This window comes from Orcinus orca, chromosome 8, assembly GCF_937001465.1.
Source record: "Orcinus orca chromosome 8, mOrcOrc1.1, whole genome shotgun sequence".
Classification (NCBI taxonomy): Eukaryota; Metazoa; Chordata; class Mammalia; order Artiodactyla; family Delphinidae; genus Orcinus; species Orcinus orca.
In genome coordinates this window covers 46,220,853-46,244,994 of record NC_064566.1, presented here as the reverse complement: position 1 = coordinate 46,244,994, position 24,142 = coordinate 46,220,853, and the positions used below count along the sequence as shown (strand labels likewise).

Here is a 24,142-nt window from a genome sequence, read left to right as displayed (position 1 = left end):
GATACCAGTGTGTGCATAGTCCAAAGTCTTCTTCCCAGGCCTTGCTGTTGACTACGAAATTCAGAGTAGGAAAGGCCTTCCCCCAGCTAGTTTCATACAAGCCACAAAATGACCAAAAGAGGTAGACCAGTCCTCTTGGTAATTCTAGGAAAATAAAAACCAAGACAATCTTATTTCTAATGATGCTTTAAATCTATTTTAGAATGGAGTAGTAAATAAACAAATATATTTTTTTAATCAATTATTTTAGTATTTGAAACAATAGGAAAGAGGAGCAGGCCATCCTCACAGCAAGGGAGGAGAAGCATTCTCTCAAGGCCTTCCTTATCTTGAGCAAGGAAAGTTTTCAAAGTTACATTCAGTACTACAAGAATCACTATGATCAGGTCAACTTTTACAGAGTAACTGTGGCCTATAAAACAAAACCACTGATTTATTAATACATGTCTGGCTACTAAAGCAGTTATAAAACTATATTATGTGGAATTTCTTTAAAAAATAGGGGGTAGAAAGTACAGAAGTAAAATACAATTTAAATGTATGATAACTGTTAAAGCTAAGTATTGAAAACACTGAGATTCACTATGCTACTCTTCTGTGTAAGTTTAAACTTTTACATAATAAACGATTTTCTTAAAAATATGTAAAATATCATGTTTGAAAAAGGCAGTTCACAATAGTATAAACAGAGATTATTATAAAAGTATGTCAGGTGATAGAGGAAACAGGTGTTTCTGGAATTATATAAATTGAGCTAAATGTTCATTGTTTTTACTTTTTTCCTGGAAAGTTGTTTGTGTTCCCCAAAATAAAAGAAAATAAACTTGGTGATACCACCCTGGGCTCATCCCAAAGCCCTTCTCTCCCAAATCCTGTATCAGGGCCACAGGCACCAGCACCCAAGCTCCACGTTTTTCTTACCTCTTGAGGCAGCTCCAGTTTTGACCGGTCATCCAGGCCATTGGAATGCAAGCCCATCAGGTATGGCACAGGAGCATCTAAGAAATGTAGGAGAGAAGCTGGGAGAATAGGAACATAGACATGCTGCCACTGGAAAGGAAACATGAGAGCTGTAATTGTCTCCGCCACAGTCATCAGTCTCTGGTAATCTAGGTCAAAAACAAAACACACACAAAACCAGTCAAAAACAAGGTACTTGCTTCTCAAATAGTAAGTTAAAATCTTCAACACAATTTCACATTTAGAAAGGAACAGGATAAACTTCAGCAAGGGTATGCTCAGAGTATGATTCCCTTGTGGGTATCAGAGAGACAACCCAGAGACCTCAATGGACCACAAGCTGAAGTATACCCCCACACACACAGGTCCATGCTAGTAATAAAGTTTAATATAGAAATACAATTTAGAAAAAAAGAAATACAATACGTATCATAAATAGTACCTTGCTCCGAATACTAAACCAGAATGTTAAGTAGATTCTCTTCAGTAGAAGGAGAATGGGGAAGTGGAAGAAAAAGAAAAGGAACAGTGGTCTAGTCTCTGTTCAGCATGAATGTCAAAACACCTCATTTACCACTCACATGTCTGCATTCTACAAGGAGCTGATGTGAATTTTGCCTTCAAGATCAAGCCCAAAGAACCTTCAAGCATGCAGAGGCTGGTTTTCCACACTAGCCAAGTCTGCCTTCCACCTGGCAACCTTTCTTGAATGGTAACAGCATGAAAGTGTCATTTTAACACTTTGATAAAAAGCTCCCCTAGAACCTGAAAGACCCAGAAGATTGACTTTCATTACTCAAAACTCTTATTCTAGGTCAGAGAGCATATCTTGGAAGAGAAGCTTGTGCTCAAAGCTTAGCTTTTCTTCAGAATGCAATTTCTAGACTTGTTTTATTTTTAAAATGAGTAAAAAATACATCAGCAAAGCCAATACAATAGATTGAGATTTAACACATTACTATTTACAAATGGTATGATGGTTTCAGACACTTAAAGACAAAGTAGGAACATCAATTTTAAAATCATATGAGTAATATCCTCCTGGAATGGCTGATTTCAAATGAGTTTTCACAGGAGCTAAACAGTTTTATGCACTAAAAACTCAGCCCACCATTTAAGCAAATCCCAGCTTGGTTCATAAATGAGTAATAAATAACAAAAAGCTTTCCAGAGAATGAAGAAGAATGAGTAGGAAGTGAGCAGAAGCTGATATATATCAACTAGGTTTTAGCAAAGCAGCTTTTGTGCTCACCAGTAAAACTTTGGAGCAGCTTACCACCTTGCTCCTGGCTAAGCATGACCTGGAAATAGTTTTTTTTTTTAACTAGTAATGCAAATAAATAAAAATTGATGACTAAAACTTCATCATCTCAAACATTTTGAGTACACTCTAAGGAAGTGCCTCACGCTTCTTCGGGGAAAGCTAAGGCATTTGATAGATAATAGATAAGTGATGTAAAACAATCAGTGGGTAAAACTGAGCTCAGAGATTTGGTCATCAATAATGATTTTTAAAAAAATACAACTGATTTAGCAGAAGGAGAAAAGAGCACAAGCTTTTTCTATTCACTAAAATCAGGAACAGACTGATAAGAGTTCAAGAAGAAAGTCGATCTCATTTTTCACTGTGCCCCACAAAGCACTGCCATTCCCATATTAAAGACTATTTGGTGAGGACCCTCTCCCAACTGAAGCAACAACAAAAATATTTCCCAAATTACAAAAAAAAAATAAAAAAAATAAAAACTCTTTCAAGGATTAAATAGATAATCTATATAGCCTTTCAGAAAAAGTATTTACTCCAACGTGAGAGTAAGCAACAACTGAGGAACAAAATTTAGGCCACTACAAGTTCTATCTTCAGCCTCTTCTGAGATATCTCAGTTCCATGGGCACCTGTACAACTTGGCTTGTTATCTTTCTGTTGAAATCTTCCTGCTCTATGATTATTCTAACAATTATTATTAAGAAGAATTCTAATGATTCTCTAGGCGAGGCCTCAGTTTTTGTATCTTTCACCTCTCTTTTCTAGATATGAATGCCTGTAAATAATCTACTAAGAGGATAATCTTGAGAATCTCAGACATGATAAGAATATACTTTAAAATTCAAACTTAAGATGATCAAAAGAATGTAAAGGTATGGGAGAAAACCTCCAAGAGATATTTAAAGCTGAAAGTCCAGTCTTACTGTGTCCCAACACTGGCACTTAAACACACATTTTGAATAAATATTACACTGAATAATTTCTCCCCCATTTCAGTGTACACACACATATAGACACACACCATTTCTGGGTTTTTTTTAAAAAGGCAGGAAGGAGCAAGGCCTTTCCAATCATGTGAAAACCAAAAAGCTGCTTCTTTTACCGAAAGTCAATAAAGCAGGTGCTACTCCTTTACGTGGCTGGCATTCCTGACAGGTCTGCTCAGAGACAAGAACATCTCATAGGGGTCCAACAGACACTGAGTAAAGGAGTCCCTGAAATGCCTTCCTCATGAGGCTTCCTGGACACTGGACTGCTTGCTCCTTATAGTGTACCTAGTTACAGTGTCAGGGAACATCTATCTACTCTCTAATCATGAAACAGGGCATGCTGAAGTCTGAAGGAAGGGGCTTCCTCTGCTCCATAAAAGCAGGCTTTTCAATAGCACAGACATCTAGTTCTGGTTTTTCCCTACTCTTCAGGATGAGTCTAATCCAGTATCTGAAACTCAGCCCACTTATGTCTGCTAGAGTGGGTAACCTTATTCGCCTCAGATTGAAATCCCTGAAGAATTCCCTGTGATGCACTTGAAAGTGTGCTATTCTTAGAAACAAAACACTTTAGGGGATGAGAAATCATCTCCTTTCAAGGCTAAACTGCTTTCCATTTATATGGTTTGGTTTTACAGATACTAGAAACTTGGAATTTTATGGCCTCTCTGGTCTGAGTTGTGGACTTCGTTTTCCCTACATTTTTGTATTTTAAAAAAGCAACAACTCATCTTGAAGGATGGCCTAATAAACCATGCCTCCGGGATCCATCAACCCGTGGTACCCACACTAGGATGCTGACCTCCCAGAGCTGTAAGCAACAGCACAAAATCCATTTCTATACACCAGTACAAACGATAAAATCAGTACCTCCTTTGCCATTGCCTGTCTCTGTGCTCATCATTCCAAGAAGGTGAAACTAATAAATAGGAAACAGATGAAGGTCATCTGCATCCAAAGAGTTTTAGCCAATCAAAATCAACTGGAAACACTTCAGCTCGAGGCAACTCTCTGGGTTTTCTCACAGCTCCCATAATGCTGTAATGAGCAATTACTTTGAACAAAAGGAGATAACGCAAAGCATACTGGGATTACAACCACTTCTGAGTGGTGAAGAGAGAATAATCAGCACATTCTTATGACTTCTCTCTGTGCACAGAAAGACATTAGACTTGGGATCACTTTACAGATAAGTTCACTCCTAAAACAAACTACAGGGAAGTTCCTGCAAATCAGAAATTGAATTAGAAACTGTCCTTGCATACTCACACTTCTGTGAAAATTGTATGAACAAGGATGTTTCTCATGCAATCTCTGTTCTTAGGAAACAACCCAATCTATGTCCTGATATCTCCAAGATAAACTGTTAAATGAAAGAAGGTATAAAACAATGATTAGTATGCTCCCATCTGTGTTGTTTTTAAAAGGTATACATGCTGTATATGCAAGGAAACAGGAAACAGTGATAAGTCTTAACACGTCACTGTACATACACCCTTTTGTAATATTTTAAATTTCTACCATATGACTGAAATGCTTTTTTTCCAAGTTTTACTTTAATATACCATATGTATATCAAAATGTATATAATTTAAAGAATATTATAATTAATACATGTGCAACACAACATTAAAAATAGTGCATTATATAAAAGTATTTAGGAGGAGGGCATAAAAAAACATCAAGAGATTATTTCACAAGGGTAGGATTTTAGATCAAAAAGAAAGGGAAACAGGGACTTCCCTGGTAGCGCAGTGGTTAAGAATCCGCCTGCCAATGCAGGGGACATGGGTTCGATCCCTGGTCTGGGAAGACCCCACATGCCGCGGAGCAACTAAGCCCGTGCGCCACAACTACTGAAGCCCGCATGCCTAGAGCCCGTGCTCCGCAACAAGAGAAGCCACCGCAATGAGAAGCCCACATATCGCAACGAAGAGTAGCCTCTGCTCACCACAACTAGAGAAAGCCCGCACAGCCAAAAAAAAAAACATAAGGGAAACATTCAATTCTCTCTGCACTGTTTGTCCACACATTATTTATTTGTTTTAAAAAACTATTATTTCATTAGGGATGCACAAGAAACTTGATCTCCGGCTACCACAGGAAGGAGAGAGGAAGGAGATTTCATTTTATTCCCTTTAAAATTGTTTTGATTGCATGCCTTGAGTTTGCATTACTTTTGCAAAAAAAACAAAAAAACTAATGCAAGGTTATGTATAAAATAAGCTACAAGGATACATTGTACAACATGGGGAATATAGCCAATATTTTATAATATGTTTAAATGGGGTATAACCTTTAAAAATTGTGAGTCACTATATTGTACACCTGTAACTTATATACTATTGTACATCAACTATACTTCAATTAAAAATTAATTAAAAAATACTAATTATGCATTTGTTTCCAAGCTTGTCTGCACTAGTTGAACTTATTACTGGGTTGTATAATTTAAACAAATATTATGTAAATAAATGGTAAGATATGAGGACAAAAAAAAAGAACTGTTTCTCTGAAAACAAAGTTAAATGCTTTAAAAAGACTCAGCAAAGCAAAGTCACTAAAAATACAGCAATTGAATTAGGCATATCACTTAAGTGCAAAAATCTTGGGAAAACTAGCATCTACTATGGTTCTTTTGCAAGGTCCTTTAAAAGTTCTCGCTCCACTTTAAAAACTGGAAAACTCAGTGAATGAATTATGGGTGAGATTTATGCAAGAGAAACAGTGCAGACCCCTGATTAGTGGATCCATAATCAAAGAAAATGCACAGACACTTCATCAAAAGATTGGTGATTATACAGTCATATGGTTTAAATTAAAATGTTTAAGGGATGTATATATCCTTTTAGGATTCCCAAACTTACGTGACTTTTTCAATTATCGAATTCACTACGCTACTAAATCACTTCAGATAAAGAACTTCTGCTCTCTGTATAATTTTAAAACAACCACTAAAATATATGCTATTAAAGAAAAACTCTCTCTATAGGGACCAAAGAACAAATATTATCCAGTAGTAAATAAAATGATCTACACATACTTAAAAAAAAGATTTTCCCTAAATAACACCTCTTTTCTATTCAGAAGGCAGGACATGTAGTGGGCAACACCAACTCTGAGTGCTGATGGCATGTTTTTCGAGGGCCAGAGAGATTTCCATCCACATGAGTCCTCTGAATCATAAATAAAAATTACTTCAAGAAAACCAACCTGAACTGTTTCAAGTACTCTATTAACAATAGAGAACACAATCTACATCCAATAAAAGGCAATCCACTGCATTTTAGCCTTAGCCATGCTCAGCAATGCCCAGGAAGTTTTCGGAAAAAGTTTTTTTTAACTGTGCTAAGCATGACTTTTAGGTCCTGAGTTCAATTTGATTCTACACACACACCTTCTCAACTGCCTTCAAATCTCTTAAAATCATTATGTATACAATAACCCATATTCTGGGAAATATAAGAAGGAGCACTGAAGGAAAAAATGTTACCTACCATATTTCTGGTTTTAATCCTCCTTTTCTCACCTTTAAACATCCCCAACTGCATCATAGGTATTAAAATGTCACTGCACATTTTAATACCCTATCTGGTTTGGTTTCTCCTCTGTTCTGGTCTAAACCAGACAGTCTTCACTACTCAACCAAGTCTCTGTTTCAAAGTACAGTTGACCTTTGAACAACAGGGGGGTTAGGGGTGCCTACCACCCACACAGTTGAAAACCCGCATATAACTTTACAGGCGGCCCTCTGTATCCACGGTTCCACATCCAAGGATTCAACTAACCATGGATCATGTAGTCCTATAGTACATATTTATTGAAAAAGATCCACATATAAGTAGATCTGTGCAGTTCAAACCCATGTTGTTCAAGGGTCAACTGTTTTGCCCAGCTCCAGTCAAGAAACAGTAACTAAAAAAGCAACAAGAATTGTACAACTCTATACTTCACTCAGAGACAGAAATCTGAAATATCATTATTTTAAACAAGTTGCAAAGTAAAACCTCAGGAATCACATTTTAGTCAACAGACGCTTTTGTTCAGTCTGCAGTGTTCAACAAGAACGTTGTTACCAACGTTTAAAAATCAAAAATTTCATGTAAAAAATCTGGGTCCTCATGAAAAATTGGAAGACCTAGTAACATTAGGCCAGCATTTCCACAAGGAATTAATTGGAGCTAACTAGTGGCTGTCCACTTTAGATGGGGTACATGCTCTTCAATTCAACATAGTCTCCATTACTTCACCTTCAGAATCCAACCATATCATACCACTTCGCTGTTACCTCCCTACTCAGAGACAACATAATCTCTCACTTAGATTGTTAAAATGGCCTCCTAACTAACATTATTCAGACTCTGCCCATGGACCAAATCTGGGACATCTGACCATCAAAATAATTAATCATAGTAATGGCCTATATAACCTACTGAATAAAATAAAAATCTGTGAGTCCATACGATAATAAACAAACAAGGGAGAATGAAATGTTCTTCCTCACAGTAAAATGCAACCATCCTGGTAACTGGTTCAGACTAGAATCATCAATGGATGTTAAAGCTATTAGGCAAAATTTTGAAGAGAAACAGTATATTTACAGGGTTTCTCCCACAAATTACTTCTTAATTACAAAGGGAAAAATGATAACTTTCCAGTTAAGAAGCTCAGCAGACATCGTCTTAACCAAGTGATCAAATTAACATTACCAAAAATGGGACAAATGAACACCATGTGCCTCCTATGATGATAAACAGACATTATGTGCCTCTAGATACAATGCACTGAGAGAACCACAACATCACTTCTGTGATATTGCAGCCAAAAATTTATAACCTGAATCTAGTCATGAGGAAACATCAGACAAACTGAAATTGAGGGACATTCTACAAAATACCTTGCCTGTACTCTTCAAAAATGTCAGTCATTAAAGACATGAGGAATTTACTACTAAAAGCAATGCATGTTACTGGACTAAATCCTGGACCAGGAATTTTTTTAAAAAATTATCATTCACTTTTATGTGAAATCTAAAAAATAAAACAAACTAGAGATTATTAAAAAAAAGGAAGAGACTCACAGATATAGAGAAGAAACAAGTGGTTACCAGAGGGGAGAAGGAAGAGGGGGAGAGGCAATATAGGGGGGTAGAGGATTAAGAGGCAAAAACTATTATGTATAAAATATGCTACAAGGGGGACTTCCCTGGTGGCACAGTGGTTGGGAATCTGCCTGCCAGTGCAGGGGACACGGGTTCGGGCCCTGGTCCAGGAGGATCCCACATGCCGCGGAGCGGCTGGGCCCGTGCGCCACAACTGCTAGGCCTGCGCTCTGGAGCCCGCAGGCCATGGTTGCTGAAGCCCGTGTGCCGGGAGCCTGTGCTCCGCAGCGAGAGAAGCCACCACAGTGAGAGGTCCGCGCACCACAACGAAGAGTAGCCCCTGCTCGCCGCAACCAGAGAAAGCCCGCGCGCAACAATGAAGACCCGACACAGCCAAAAATAAATAAATTTAAAATAAATAAATAAGCTACGAGGATTTACTGTACAACACAGGGCAGCCAATATTTTATAATAACTATAAATGGAATATAACCTTTAAAAATTGTGAATCACTATGTTGCACACCTGAAACATATAATATTGTGTATCAACCATACCTCAATTTTTAAAAATTTATCATAACAGACATTATTGGACAATGGTAAAACCTGAATACAGTATTGTTATTTTATCAATGTTAGATTTCCTAAATTTATTAATCATACTATGGTTATGTAAAAAATATGTTCTTGTTCTTATGAAATAAAAGCTGAAGTATTGAGGAGTCAAGGAACATGGAGTCTACAATGACTCTCAATGGTTCAGTTATGTTCACACACACACAGAGATACAGTGGGAATGATAAAACAAATGTGGCTAAATGTTAATAACTGGTGTATTGTGGGAGAGTGTACAAGAGTTCTTTGAACATTTCTTACAACTCTTCTATAAGCTGGGAATTATTTCAAAACAAAAAGTCAAAACTCTTAAAACCTCCAATGACTAAGCATCTCAGAGCAACAAAGTCCTTACAATGGCCTACAGGACTCTGTACAATTTGGCCTCCTGTTAAGTCTCTAACACTATCTGCTACTACACTCCTGCTCTCTCACACCATGATATCTACCAGGCTTCCTCAATGTTCTTGAACATACCAATCACATTTTTGTCTCAGAACCTTTCTACTTCCTGTGCCCTTTGCCTGGAATACTTTTCCTAGACATTAACATGAGTTGCTCACAGAGGCCTAACATAATCACTCTATTAAATATTGGAATTTCCCTTCCCCCAATACTATCTTCCTTCCTGTTTTATTTTTCTCCACAGACCTTATTACCACCTTACATACTACATATTTTATTTATTTATTTAATCACCTCTCAAAAAAAAAAAAGGTTGGGGGGGGAAATTCCCTGGCAGTCCAGTGGTTAAGACTCGGCGCTTTCACTGCCAGGGCCCAGGTTCAATCCTTGCTCGGGGAACTAAGATCCCGCAAGCTATGAGGCCAAAAAAAAAAAAAAAATCACCTCTCTTTCCCCACTGAAATATAAGTTCTATTATAGCAGGGATTTTTATCTATTTTGTCCACCCTGAATCTCTAGCCCCTAGAATAACTCCTGGCACACAGCAGATTCTGAATAAACATGTACTGAATGAATGAATTTTATGTTACTTATCTGGCTCCTTTAATAAACATTTGTTTCCTTCTGCTCTATTTTACTGTTTTGTCCAAATCTCCTGCTCACCATCACTTAACCTCTCATTTATAAAAACAATTCAGTTATAACAAACAAACAACAGAAAAAAGCAACACATCCTCATTTTCTCAAATATATTTTCTCAAATATAGGAAGGATCATCGTTATTGTCAGGCTGAGGAAGGGGCAGAAATAACTCTGCAGAGTGATAGAACAAAACTGATGGAAAGTCAATTTCCCATGACCATCAACTCCTGCCTCCTCTTTTCAGCATCTATCAGACGTCAGGAGGCAGGGTTCCCCTCCCAGACTGGAGTGCCCAGCAAAAGGCCACGATGATAGCCAATTAGAAATGGTAGACCTCTCATGTTCCATTAATTTGCCATCCAGCACCTACCTGCAAAAGATCTGAGTTTTGCTCAAACTGTAACAGCCCTTGTCCTTTACAGTCAGCCCTACTGTATCTGATATGGAAAGAAGAGAGGCCCTATGAAGGGAGAGAGCTCTAGCAAGCACTGACTTACGCTGTGAGTAGAGCAGGATTTGAAACTCCAGAAGGGCACAAGTAAAAAGTTGAAACACATTCTCCACCCCAAGCAGTTCAAAGACCTCTTTGACAGGAAAGTCGAATAAGGGAAGCTCATTGGTACTTGGTCTCTGGCAGACAATTGGCCCATAGACCCCAGAAAACTTCAAGGACCGGCCAGGAGGTGGGAGTGGCACCTCGTAGAGTACATTGTATATGTAGCTCTCTAGGGGCAGTGGAGGGGGCTGAGGTGAAGTGACTGCCTGGTGAAGTTGTTCCAGCACACTCCGACATGCTTTCATGAAGGACATGGGCGTGATGAGGCAAATGCACTTAGAGACGTAGAGCGTATCCCGGCTAATGTCGTAGGAGTTGAAGCGCTGCAGCTTGGTCCCAGGAGTGCCTTCACCATCCTCCATGTCACTGTGGTCTCGGCCATAAGCAAGGGGAGCATGGAGGACATCATACTCAGCATTATGCATGTGGTAGAGGGTCTGCATTGCACTGCAGATCTGCTTGCTAGTCACCTCCTCATAAAATGTGAGGGAAAACCCAAATGTCCGAGAGCCATCCTCCCTTGTGATAATAAAGGCATGGAACTGAGGCTCCCTGGGATCAGCCTGGGTCTTGAATGCCAGCCCTTTGGGCATGCATAGCTGCAAAAGACACAAGGAAACAACTGGTGAGAACACTCACTGCTTATCCTCTTCTCAGAACACCATCACTACTTATTTACTTAAAGAGCACCTACTGTGCTGGGTGCCTGGGATATAAGACCAACACAGCAAAATATCTGCCCTAAAGACCTCCCATTCTAAGACACACAAGTAACTAAAATTATAATGCATTTATCAAGGCTATACAGAAATATACACAAAGTGCTAGAGGAACAAAGAACAAACAACTCAGTCTCAGCCTTCATCAGAAAAGGCTTCAGAGATGAGCTTATGCTAGGATTCATCAGGTAGATAAGAGAAAGAAGGATATTTCGGGGGCATGAAGAAAATGCACAAAGGAGGTAAAAGAAAACTTGGAGAATTTAGGTAGGTGGTTAAGCATGACAGCATGTATTAGGAGATGATGCTAGAAATATATCTAAAAACCAGACAGATGCAACTTCATACCTAAAAATAAACAAAGTTTTAGATTCTATCAGCTCACAAGATTCTGTCATCAATAAAATCTTCTCTTTTCATAGAAAAAAAAAAAGGGTGTTCATTTCATGTAATGCAAGGAGATGACATAATTAGGATAAAGATGCACTTTTTTCACTTTAACTCAGATGGGTTACATAAAGAAACTTGGGTAGCTAATCTAACTGACCTGAATCAATCAGTTTCCATTTTCCACTTTTCCACAAACCTGGCTAAGGAACTAAGAGGAGCCTGGGTTAACAAGTACAAGGAGCTATATTATGGTATATCCATTACCCTTGAACTTGACTTCTCAAAGCCTAAGTGTTTCTAGAATATAGTATGTTAGAAGGAAATAAGCACTGGACTAGGAGTCAAAAAACTTGAGGCTCTCTACGATTCAGTTTCCTCCCCTGTGAAACGAAGATAATACAGTTTACTCTGCAATGAAGATAATACAGTTTACTCTGCATACTTCACAGGGTTATTGCATGCATCAAACAAGATCATCCTCAAAAAGCTATTAAAAAGTAACAGAGGCAGTACAAAGATATGGTTAAGAGCAGAGTTCTGGAAACAGACTATGGTATTTAAGCTTGCTCAACTGCTCCTTAGCCATTATGACCTTGAATACATTACTTAACCTCTCTGGATCTTAGTTTCCTCACCCATAAAATATGTGTCTGTGTCTGTGTGTGTTTACTTAATATTATCTACATAAGGGGTATTGTGAGGATTAAATGAGTTAATTCATGTATAATACTTATCACAGTGCCTAGCACAAAGTGAATACTCAACAAACGTTAGCTTATTCATGGTAGTATTCGTCTACAAATTTAAAATGCTGCCCTATCTAAAATTATAATAAAACAAAAACACCCATTTCTATCATATTACTCAGATATATACAATACAGATGAAAACTGCTTTAAACCTCACTTATTGTGTAAAATCAATGCTATATGCAACCAATAGCTCAATCTCACAAAAAAAGTTCACTGACCCAATACTATGTATTTGTCTGACTCAACAGAAGCACCTTGTGACTTTTGGTATATCTGATATATTCCAAATATTTGATATAGTGATCAAAATGCAGAATCACAAACAATATGCATGTAAGAAGTTACTGATACTTGGTGGAACCACTGCTACCATAGTCTGAACTCACAATCCTACTGTGAATTACTCTGTAAATTATCTGACACTTATAGCTAACAAATACTAACCATTCCCACTGCATCTTGGTCAAAGGGATTCCAGTCCACATTCTCAGGATATCGTGCAAGGACCTTAGACTTGAATGTTCGTCTCAATGGTGTCTGCTCAAAATTTTCTCCTGCAAGAAAAAGAATGAAGCAAGTCATCTCCACAAAGTCCCCTGAAACCACAGGTTATGAATATCTGAGCTTGGTAGTCCAGCAAGGTACAGAAATGAAGGCAAAAGGGTTAGTATGCCAACCATCTAAGAACAGGAAAGGTATTATAGTTATTAGATCAGTAAGAAGCTGGAGAAGTTTAGCACGGTTAATACTGGACACTGTTAGCTACCCTGGCTTTTCTTTAAAATGAAATCATTACTACAATCTTCTTGGGAGGAGAGGGGAGAAAGCACAAGGAAAGATGAAGGATTATATCCATCATTTTTTTTTCCCTAAAAGCTACATTTCCTTTGCTTAAAGTCAACTAATAACATCATAAAAGCATAAATTATTTTAAATTCAAAATAAAGTATGCATTTCTATGATCTCTGAAAAAATACAAAGGGGATTAAAAAATTCAAGAACATTAAGAAAGCAGATTTCAGGATAAATCCAATGAGCTATTTTGTCAATTGAGAATCATTTGAAATTTCTGAAATTCTCCTTTGTTTCCCCCTTCCCCCTCCTAAAAACATTAGAGCATACTGAAATAAGAACACTGAAGAGAAAAGAGGAAGAATCAAAGAACCCACCACCTAGAGGGATACAAATATGAAAAAATCTATTGGTCGAAAAAGGCATAAGAAAGTTAGGTCAAAGGGTACAAAATGCCACTGGAGAGACTTATATAAGAGCCACCAGAATGCTTTGGGTGTTCTCAATTTTGTTTTGTTTTTACCTTCAGTTGTACTTGAAATGAAAGAGCTGGCACCATCCCTGGCTTTAGAAGCCTGTATGTACTGGCATAATGCTATATGATAAATGAAATAACATAGTATTACAATAAAGCAATGTTATTCAAATTTTTTTGACCATGACCCCAGTATGAAACAAAGTTTATATCATGAAGCAATAAACACACACATGATATATATTAATATATATAAATTTACTTAAAACAAAAATTTCACCAAAAAAATACCCTTACTATATGGAATGTGTTCTCATAATTTCTACTCTATATCATTAAAACCAGAAAGGCTAACTGCAGACCTACTAATGGTCACGATTCACAGTTTGAAAAACACTACAAAATAGTATAATGGGATGAAGAGCTCAACAGGTATTAAATTACTATAAAGCCACTAGTGCTTTTTCTAAAAGTATACCACCCAAATATTGCTTTTCCCAAGGGATTAGGGAGAAGGGAACAAATTAAATGCACCTAAATATTTTGAACAAATAAATTTAGTAGGCATCATGGAAAAATATGTGGGAAGCATGATCAAGGACAATTCAATTGAATTCTATATCTATTTACTGAGTAATCATGTTATACAAGGGCCTTAGGTACTGTGGAGGATAGAGATGAACCAGATGAAACACCCATCCTCAAAGACCTTTCCATTAAACGTATAGGAAAAATAACATACACAAATAACAATTTCCCAGGAAGGTTATTATCTGGGAGGCTCAAACTTATGTGGTCTATCCATTCAGAGCACACTTGCACAGGATCCTGTTCACAGGCTCTAGTTGATAGAATACATTCTGTTCCAACTAAAGTTTTTATAAGTTGGCTTAGAACCCAAAGGGGCTAGTGATTATTAAGGAAGATGCACTCCTCACCAACACAAGACTGGGATGAACCTAAAGTCAGATAGTCCTTCACTCTAAATCATCCCAGAGGCACCTTGAAAGTTTAAAACAGAGTTTATATTATATTACTTCTAAGGCACCTGTTCCAGAAACTAATAATGATTCCAGTCAGAGAGTTATTGCTTTTAACAATTAAAACCTTCACTTCCATTTTATCTCAGGTTTTGTCCACCATCATCATCAGAAGCCCACTTATTCATAATTTTCAACTTCTGACCCAACCTTCTTTCTGTTAGTAAAGCAAGTTCCACAACTCAATTCCTCTAATTTCTAATCCCTTCTTCCAAATTGATTTTTCTGAAACTCTTTTCTAGCAAATTTCATCTCTCAAAATACATTTCATAATCTTCACTAAATAAAACTGGCAAAATCAGCCGGCAGCTGGTAATACCAGTAGCAACAAAGCCCTACAGCTACGTTGAGCTAGTCTCAGAGTTTTCACTAACACCTGCAAAGAGTGCAAAGAGCCCACCCATGGCAAGCCTGCACTCACTGTAGAAAGTAATTAAACAACAAGCAGCTGACATAAGATCTTGTCTACAGTCTGACATTCTCAGAATGTATTTTTAAACTGCATTCAGTTCTGAGAGAAGATAACTATTTCTTCCTCCTAAGCTTCTTTATTTTTAATTGTCAGTTTGCTCATTTCTTCCTTAGTAGGCTAGAAAATCCCCTCAGTAAAAACCACGAAATATTTGAACATATACAGGAATCACGGCAGTTAGCAATGTCCTATATGGAAGCCTTTAGAGAAAGATGTTTTCCTAAGATGGCTACAAGGTGCCCCCTAAGACATGAAGAGCATTCAAAGGATGGAACAGGGGACTATTTAGGGGGAGAATTTTAAACAACCAGTGAGATGTAGAATGGAGCCAGAAGTAAACATGATGAGCTGACCTGGAGTGTAGACAAAGAGGTGGGGGAAGCTATGAATCACAGGGAGAACTGGCCTTCAGATCCTCTGTCCCCACCACTACCTCTCCACCTCCTGCTCCTTCTTTAAACAAGCTGAGTAAAGAAGTCTTGTTAAAGAGTCAGGTTCTGAGTAAAGGCACAGAAGAGAGTGCCAATCTCAGACAAAAGTCCTTCTGTGTATTAGACTGGACCAGTAGCAGGAACATAGTCTTTTCACTGCAAGGGGAAAGAAGATGTATAAAGAAGAGGTATGAAGGCCCTGAGAATAATCGTTGTTCATTATAATCACCCTATGAAGTGTCAGAAAGTAATAGAGGAAGGAGATCACAAACCTAAAATCTTTTTGTTAAAACAATTCAATCTAAAAAAAAAAAATTCAATCTCTCATCATTTACTGAGGGCTGAGTTTTTTGAGAATAAGCAATGGAGACTTATTGCCTCAGGAACATCTACAAAGCCCCACCTCCTGAAACCTACACATGTGTCACAGGTCCCATAAATCCTCAATTATTTAGACCTTTGGAAATTCAGACAATATCAGGAATATGACATCACAACAACTACTGTCCTATTGTCCTAGAAACAACAACTAATTATTTGCCCAACACAAATGTCAGCAGGTTTGAATATCAAAACTAAGGCCCATTTCTAACGGCAACTTAAAAATTAGTCAACTAGGTATCAGTCTGTCTTTGTGAATTTGCTCCCTGGAAAGTACAGTTCAGATAAAATCACGACAGATTTTTTTTAAAGCCTGCATGCCTTATAAGGACTTCTAATAGGTTCTTTGTTTACTTGTTCTGCTCTGGCCAGGCCAGAAACAAACTGGTATTTGTATTGCTATTAGCCTGTTGGTACTAGCTTGATTTGAATAACCCTGAATGAGGGATGCTTATGCTGAGAAGCTTCAAAGGAACCCCTAAACTCTCTGAAATAATTTACAAATTTTTGTATGAAGACATTTGCATTTTTCTGGGGAGAGAACACAATTTCTATCAGATCTCAAAGGATCTCATGACTCAAAAAAGTTAAAAACCACAGCTCCAAATGTTTATCCTAATTTGGGCAGAAATATTTTGACCACTTAAAGGTTAACCTAAATGGGCAGGTTTTCATACAATCTAAAATAAAATATACATACTACTAAATAACTGCTTTCTAGGTTGATGATGACCCAAATTAAAACCATTATTTTCTCCTTTCTTATCATGAGACACCTATGTTGATTGTTTCATACATACATGTCAACAAGTTAAAAAAGAAAAAAAATATCCTCAAAACTTCTGTCTGAAGTCCTCTGTAAGGTCATCAGAAAATGTTCAACAAGATCTCCAAGTTGTACATTTATATTAAATTTATTACATCTGTGTTTTTAAATGGTAGAGCAGATATGAAAAGGTAGGTACCCAAACAGCTACCTGAGAAAGACCCAATATGGTTAAATCTCAACCTGGTTTATGTTGAACCACACAAAGCTTCTCCAGATCACAGTGCTAGCTTAGATTCAAGCACAATAAAAGTAACCATCATTTCCTGGGAAACTGTTTATGGGACACATCTGTTATATCTACATCTTGGGTTAGATATACCAAATAAAATGAATATTTCAATTTCTAAACCTATCAGTAATCAGAGTTTGGATACACTAAAGGAGTTTTACATAAAATTTGAAGTTAAAAAAAAAAAAAACGGACTTCCCTGGTGGCGCAGTGGTTAAGATTCCATGCTCCCAATGCAGGGGGCCTGGGTTCGATCCCTGGTCAGGGAACTAGATCCCACGTGCATGCCGCAACTAAGAGCTCGCATGCCGCAACTAAGGAGCCCGCCAGCCACAACTAAGGAGCACACATGCTGCAACTAAGGGCCTGCACAACCAAATAAATAAATTAAATAAATATTAAAGAAAAAAAGAGCTAAGGACATTTTTATATCTGGTCCCTTGGAGGAGATAGGGAGGATAATATAAATATCTGTGAAACTGAAACAAAACACACAAAAAACAACAAAAACTGACTTTGTCAACAGAATAATTTATATCTAGTTTGATGGAAGTTCTGCTTCCAGCGAGACCAACTCTCTGGCAGATAACTATGAACTCCGGACAAAATATAAAAAACAACTACCTGAAGGTACTAGAAATGAAAAGCAGGCAGATTATGAACGCAGATGGAGGGTCAACTCTTAGAAAAAGGTAGCAACACCGGATAAATGTCCCCTTTTCATGGCTTTTGGCTAGGCAGGTCCCAGTCTATGCCATGAGAGGTGGCTAAAATTCGGATAAAAATCCATAGTTATACTAGCTTAAGGAACCGGAGGACAGAATTTAAAGGCAACCACAACAGCTGGGAAGCAAGGGAAGGAAATTCCAGAGAGAGCCAGAGAGGGGGTGCCCCTAACTCTGTGTATAAACGCTGCTCAAATCTCTGGCTGATCCCTGAACCATGCGTGCATGGAACAGATCCCAAGCAGCTAGGTTAGGGCTAACAGAACTGAACTGAGATTTAAGTGGCCGCTCACTGCTGGGAAACAGAACAAACAAAATTCAATGTTTTTGGAGGAAGGTGACAGAATCCAGAGTCTCTACAACATATCGTACATAATGTCAAGGACACAATCTAAAATTGTTCAGCATATAAAAAAACAGAAAAACATGACCCATTCTCAAGAGAAGAGTCAATCAAAAGTAAACGACTTTGCATTGATCCAAATATTGGGATTAGCAGACAAGGATTTAAAACAGCAATGTTCATAATGAATGAAAAGACAGAACAACGAAATAGACACTATAATTAAGTGGATGGGCTTAACAGCAGATTGGAGATGCAGAAGAGTTAATGAACTTAAAAACAGGTCAACCAAAAAATAACCAATCTGAAGAACAGAGAGAAAAAAGATTAGTGAGAGAAAGGGGGTCAGGGGTGGGGGGGACCCAAAGTTATGTGGGGCAGCAAGTCTAACATACATATAATTGGAGCCCCAAAGGAAAGGAGAGCAAATGAGGCAAAAAAGAATATTTGAAGAAATAATGATCAAAATTTTCCCAATTTGGTAAAAGATATAAATTTACAGAGTCAAGAAGCTCAGCTGAATCCCAAGCAGGATAAATACCAAGAAAATCATATGCAGTCAAATTTTTGAAAAAAAAGAGAGAAAAAATTTTAAGGAGAAAATCTTGAATGGAGCCAGAGGGAAAAAAAATACATTAAAGAAGAAAAAATTATTGAAATTACTACTGCCTTTTTAACAGAAACAATGGAGATTAGAAGACACGGAACAACACCTTACAAGCACTAAAAAAAACGAAAAAAAAGGCCTTGTCAACCTAGAATTCTATAAACAAACAAAAATCCTTCAAAAATGAAGGCAAAATTAAAACAACTGCAAGTAAAGCAAAACTAAGAGAATTCATTGCTGCAGACCTGCACTACAAGAGTAAGAAGAGCCCATCCCAATAGGTTACATGCTGTATGATTCCATTTATATAACATTCTTGAAATGACAAAATTATAGAAACGAAAAGGTTAGTGGTTGCCAAAGGTCAGGGACGGGGGGAGGGTGGCTATAAAAAGGCAGCCCTAAGAATTCTTGTGGTGATGGAACTATTCTGTATCTTGACTATATCAATGTCAGTATCCTGGTTGTGACAGTATACTATAGTTTTTTAAGATGTTACCATTGGGTAAAGAGTACAGGGTAATCTCCCTGTATTATTTCTTACAACAGCTTATGAATCTACAATTATGTCAAATAAAAAGTTTAATGTATTTAAAAAGTATATTTTTAATTTTTAAAAAGTGTTTTAATGTTTTTAACAACCTGCCAAAGTTTTAAAGCAGAGGCTGCAGGCAACACAATTGAAGCATTCAAAGCTATACCTTGGACAGAGCTCTTTGAAGGCAGCTTAACTATCCCTCTCTCCAGGCCCAAGACAGAAGTGTCACATAAACTGCCTCACCTCACCACATCAACAGCAATCCTACAAGGTCTAGTTCACATTATCTACAGCAAGAATGATGAAATTTTTTACTCTGGGAATGGATATAACCAGGTTATTATGCTATCCTTTGCATACTGGCATCCTGGGATGTCCTACAATTGATCCCGTTAGTGTCACTGGCCATCAATTCAGTGCTACTCATGCTATAATCAATTTCCTTCCTGCATTAAAAGACATCACTGTATTTCTCCTGTTACAAACGTTTCCGAAACTGACTGCACATCAGAATAGTATCACTACCAACTCATACTTGGGTTTTCAGTTCACATTGAAAACCAGCTGGTTTTATCTTCAATTCATTTGTTGCCCCAGCATTTCAATTCTGCTTGTCTTCTAGATAATTTCTGAACCCCTGTACAAATCAGAGATCATCTTCTGTCATCTTTGACTAAGAGGGCACAATGTAGTAAGAGAAGGGAATGCAAATTTCTAACTAAATTAACCTTGTTATTACTTTTAGATGACTACTTCATTAATATCAGCACTTTTTAAATAGAGACAGCTTTAAAACACACAGTAAGACTAGCAAGCAGAGTTCTGGTAGCTAAAGAAAGCCATCTTACACTGCCCTCATCACTGTCTTCTTCCTCTCTTGTACACATACAATCGAGGTAAATTCACAGCTCCTGCAGCATAAAGTGAAGAAGGTAAACTGCTCCTTGAAGAAACAGCCTATACCTTGGCCCACATCACCAAGATGACTGTGGTGCTCAGGAGTCAGACACTTACAAACAAATATCCAGAATGTAGATAGTGAGCTGCCCCCACCCTGGACAAGCCACAAGGCCTCTTCTAAGGCACTATCTAACCCAGGAAAGCTATTTACCAGGCTTTTCAATGAAAGAGCAATAGAAACCATCTGTTACTCCTATGTGTTCCCCTGAGGAAGATTTGTTCACTTTCTTTCTCAACATATTTTCTTTGTCAGATAACTTTAGATTTGTATATACAGCCACTACTTTTATTGATGCTTTGCCTCCTGCTTGATATCATCCAGGCACCACACCTAGTCCAACTCATGAACCTAGTATTCCTAAAATGGCTGAACTTCTCACGTACCTGATTTTAACAAGAGACTGAGATTTGAGAACCTATCCAGAGATGACTGCTCCAAACCATAGCTAAGACAGAACTTTGGTAGCAAGACATCAAGTGTAGACACTGCCTCCCTTTCAGCCCAGCTGAATACCCTGCAGGGCACACATTTGTTGAGCTAACATCTTGAACTAAGATATGTAATTTGCTGTGTTTAGTGGGGAAAGCAAAAAGCTCTCAAATTCACGGTCTATCAGACCAGTTTAACGAACCCAGTCCTGTGAGATGGAAATACACATACTGTTCTAAATAGAGTGAGGGCTCCCAGAGGCTTTACGTGTGTATACACAGGCACTTTTCTCTATAAGCTGGGCCCTCCGGAAAACTGGGCTTAGGCAAACCCACTGGACTGGAATCTCTAAGTAAGAAATAGCAGAGGACAAATATGAGCGATGGTCCCCACGCTCTCCTCAATACCAAATTTTAAAATAAGCAGCCTAAATTAAGTGTAAACAACTAGCCTGGAAGGGAGGAGAGAGGGTCAAGGTCCCACCTTGGCCACTAATTGTATGATCCTAAACAACTTACTGAGTTTTGTGGGTCTCACTTTCCTCAACTGAAAGATTAAGAAGCAGAGAACTAGTTGGTGATCCGTAAAGGTTTTTCCAGCTCGATCATTCCATGACTTAATGACTGCTGGGCCTACAGTCTGACCAAGCGTGGAAATTCTACCTTTCAAATTGTGAGCTCTAGGCATGCGTTAGTTCTCCCTCTACTGCCTGTCTCTTCCCAAAATCCCACTAAAACAGTAGTAGAGGTGGGGAAGCATAAACCTATAGAATGAAAGTGAAGATAATAGCAACAAAATTTTAGAAGCTGGGAAGCAGATGGATGAATCATTACTGACAGTAGACTTGAGAAAACTGAGATACAACATAACCTCCAAAAAGCTCAGGAACTTGTAGCATCAGGTACTTATGAAGTAGGGATTATGATGGGGCTAAAAACAGAAGAATTGATTGAAAGTCTATTTAAGAACCAGCTGGCATCAGCTCATGAATAAACAAAATGTTGTGTAACTACACAATGGAACATTATTCAGCCATAAAAAGAAATGAAGTACTGTTACATCCCGCAACACAAATGAACCTTGAAGACATTATGCTAAGTTAAAGAAGCCAGACACAAAAGGCCACATGCTGTATAATTTCATGTATATGAAATGCCCAGAATAGGCATATTTACAGAAACAAAAAGTGGTTGCCAGGGGACTAACTGCTAATAGGTATGCAGTTTCCTTTTGGGATGATGGAAATGTTCTGGAACTAGATAGTGTGATGGCTGCACAACACAGTGAATACACTAAAAACCACTGAAGTGTACACTTCAAAATGCCACATTTACGTTACATGAATTATATCTCAATTTTGAACCAGCTGGACCACCCAGCCCACCCCACCCCACCCCATACATTTTTCACTCCATCTGGCCTCCTCCATTCAAGAAGAAAACGAAGTTTATTCTTTACAATGGATAAATAAAAGAATGAGTGGGGAGGGCAAATGGGTGATGGTGGTCAAAAGCTACAAACTTCCAGTTATAAGATAAATAAGTCTTGGGGCTGTAATGTACAGCATGGTGACTATAGTTAACAATACTGTATTGTATATCTAAAAGCTGCTAAGAGAGTAAATCTTAAAAGTTCTCATCACAAGAAAAAAAAAACTTATAGCTATGGTGATAGATATTAACTAGACATTATGTAATCATTTCACAATATATACATATATCATTGTTGTACACCTAAAACAATACATTGCTATATGTCAATTATATCTCAATTAAAAATAAAAAAAGAAGGGACTTCCCTAGCAGTCCAGTGGTTAAGACTCCACGCTCCCATTGCAGAGGGCATGGGTTCAATCCCTGGTTGGGGAACTAAGATCCCACATGCCGCACACTGCAGCCAAAAAAAATAAATTAAAAATAAGAAGAAGAAGAATGGGTGTCTATACTTGGGATTGTACAGTTATCAAGCATTAACAGCTGAGAAACCACAGACATAGCTGAGAGCAAGGGTATCATTCTAAAAATAGGGAAATAAGAGAAGATTTACATACCGAACATTGAGACCCTCAGTGCTCTTCCACTACTTGGCTCTCAGAAAGTTAGCAGCTAGGATTATGCCCTCAAGGCAGAGACCTGAAGGAGCATTTTATGTAAACCCGACCAGCACAAGAAAAAAGACCTAGAGATACTGATGGTACAGGGGAAAAACTACATAGCCAAATCATTCCATAGTGAACCTCTCAGTAACCAAATCCCACCTATGAACACAGAGATCCCAATCAGCTTCTTGGTGCATTATTTTTTTTAATTTATTTTTTTAATTAACTAATTTATTTATTTATGGCTGTGTTGGGTCTTCGTTGCGGTGCGCGGGCTTCTCATTGTCGTGGCTTCTCTTGTTGCAGAGCACCGGCTCTAGGTGCGCAGGCTTCAGTAGCTGTGGCACGTGGGCTCAGTAGTTGTGGCCCACGGGCTTGGTTGCTCTGCAGCAAGTGGGATCTTCCCAGACCAGGGCTTGAACCCGTGTCCCCTGCATTGGCAGGCAGACTCTTAACCACTGCGCCACCAGGGAAGCCCCTTGGTGCATTATTCTTAGATGTAATGCATAGCCAGAGATCATGAGGTGGAAAATAACTCCCCACTCCTTAAGGATGGGCTGCTCATAGGAAAAATCTGACAAACGCTACCAAATCTGACAAACACTGGAAAAATCTGACAAACACTATCAGGAGATCAAGATAAACATGAACAATGATAAGTCATGTTGAGAGTATGTATGTATTCCTGATATAATATGATGAAAATGACACTTTACCTCTGTAGTCTTCCTCTCAAAAAACCATAACCCCGGTCTAATCATGAAGAAAAACATCACACACATCCCGATTGAGGGACATTCTACAAAACAGCTGACCAATATTCTTCAAAACTGCCGAAGTCATCAAAAAGAAAACAAGCCTGAGAAAAGGTTACAGCTAAAAGAAGCCTAAACAAACATAACGACTATTTATAATATGGTATCCTGAATGGGGAATACTGGACAGAAAGAGAGTTATGCAAAAACTAAGAAAATATGAATAAAGTATGGAGTCAGTCCACTAAGTCTAATATCCAAATAATAGAATCCCATAAAGAGAGAACAGAGAAAATAAAGGGGAAGCTCTTATCAACAAAATAATTCAATAAAATTTCCCAGAAATGAAGGGCATGAATTCCCAAATTCGCAAGTACACTCCAACGATCCAGCACAGTGGATGAAAACAGACCCACACTTTAATTATAATAATGTATCAATATTGGCTCACTAATTGTGACAAATGTACCATATTGAATGTTAAGATACTACTATTGGGGAAACTGCATGTGGGGTATATAGGAACTTCCTGCACTATCTTCACAACTTTTCTATAAATGTAAATCTATTCTAAAACAGTTTATTTAAAAGATTTTAAAAATTATATCCCATTTAAACAAAATGTCCAGAATAAGCAAA

General features: G+C 37.9%; 1 protein-coding gene across 5 annotated transcripts in view; it reads right to left on the bottom strand.

Annotated features, from left to right (window-relative positions):
• The window catches only part of DENND5A (DENN domain containing 5A), a 106,593-nt gene that overhangs the window by 52,989 nt on the left and 29,462 nt on the right, over positions 1-24,142 (bottom strand). For 3 of the 5 annotated variants that reach the window (XM_049712929.1, XM_049712932.1, XM_049712931.1), the window contains exons 2-5: positions 13,714-13,785; positions 12,843-12,952; positions 10,479-11,136; positions 922-1,109 (exon numbers count right to left, since the gene is read on the bottom strand). In XM_049712929.1, the coding sequence (XP_049568886.1) occupies positions 922-1,109; positions 10,479-11,136; positions 12,843-12,952; positions 13,714-13,785 (1,028 nt within the window). The remainder of the gene's footprint in view (positions 1-921; positions 1,110-10,478; positions 11,137-12,842; positions 12,953-13,713; positions 13,786-24,142) is intronic. The other 2 variants (XM_049712930.1, XM_049712933.1) reach the window with 1 other exon arrangement.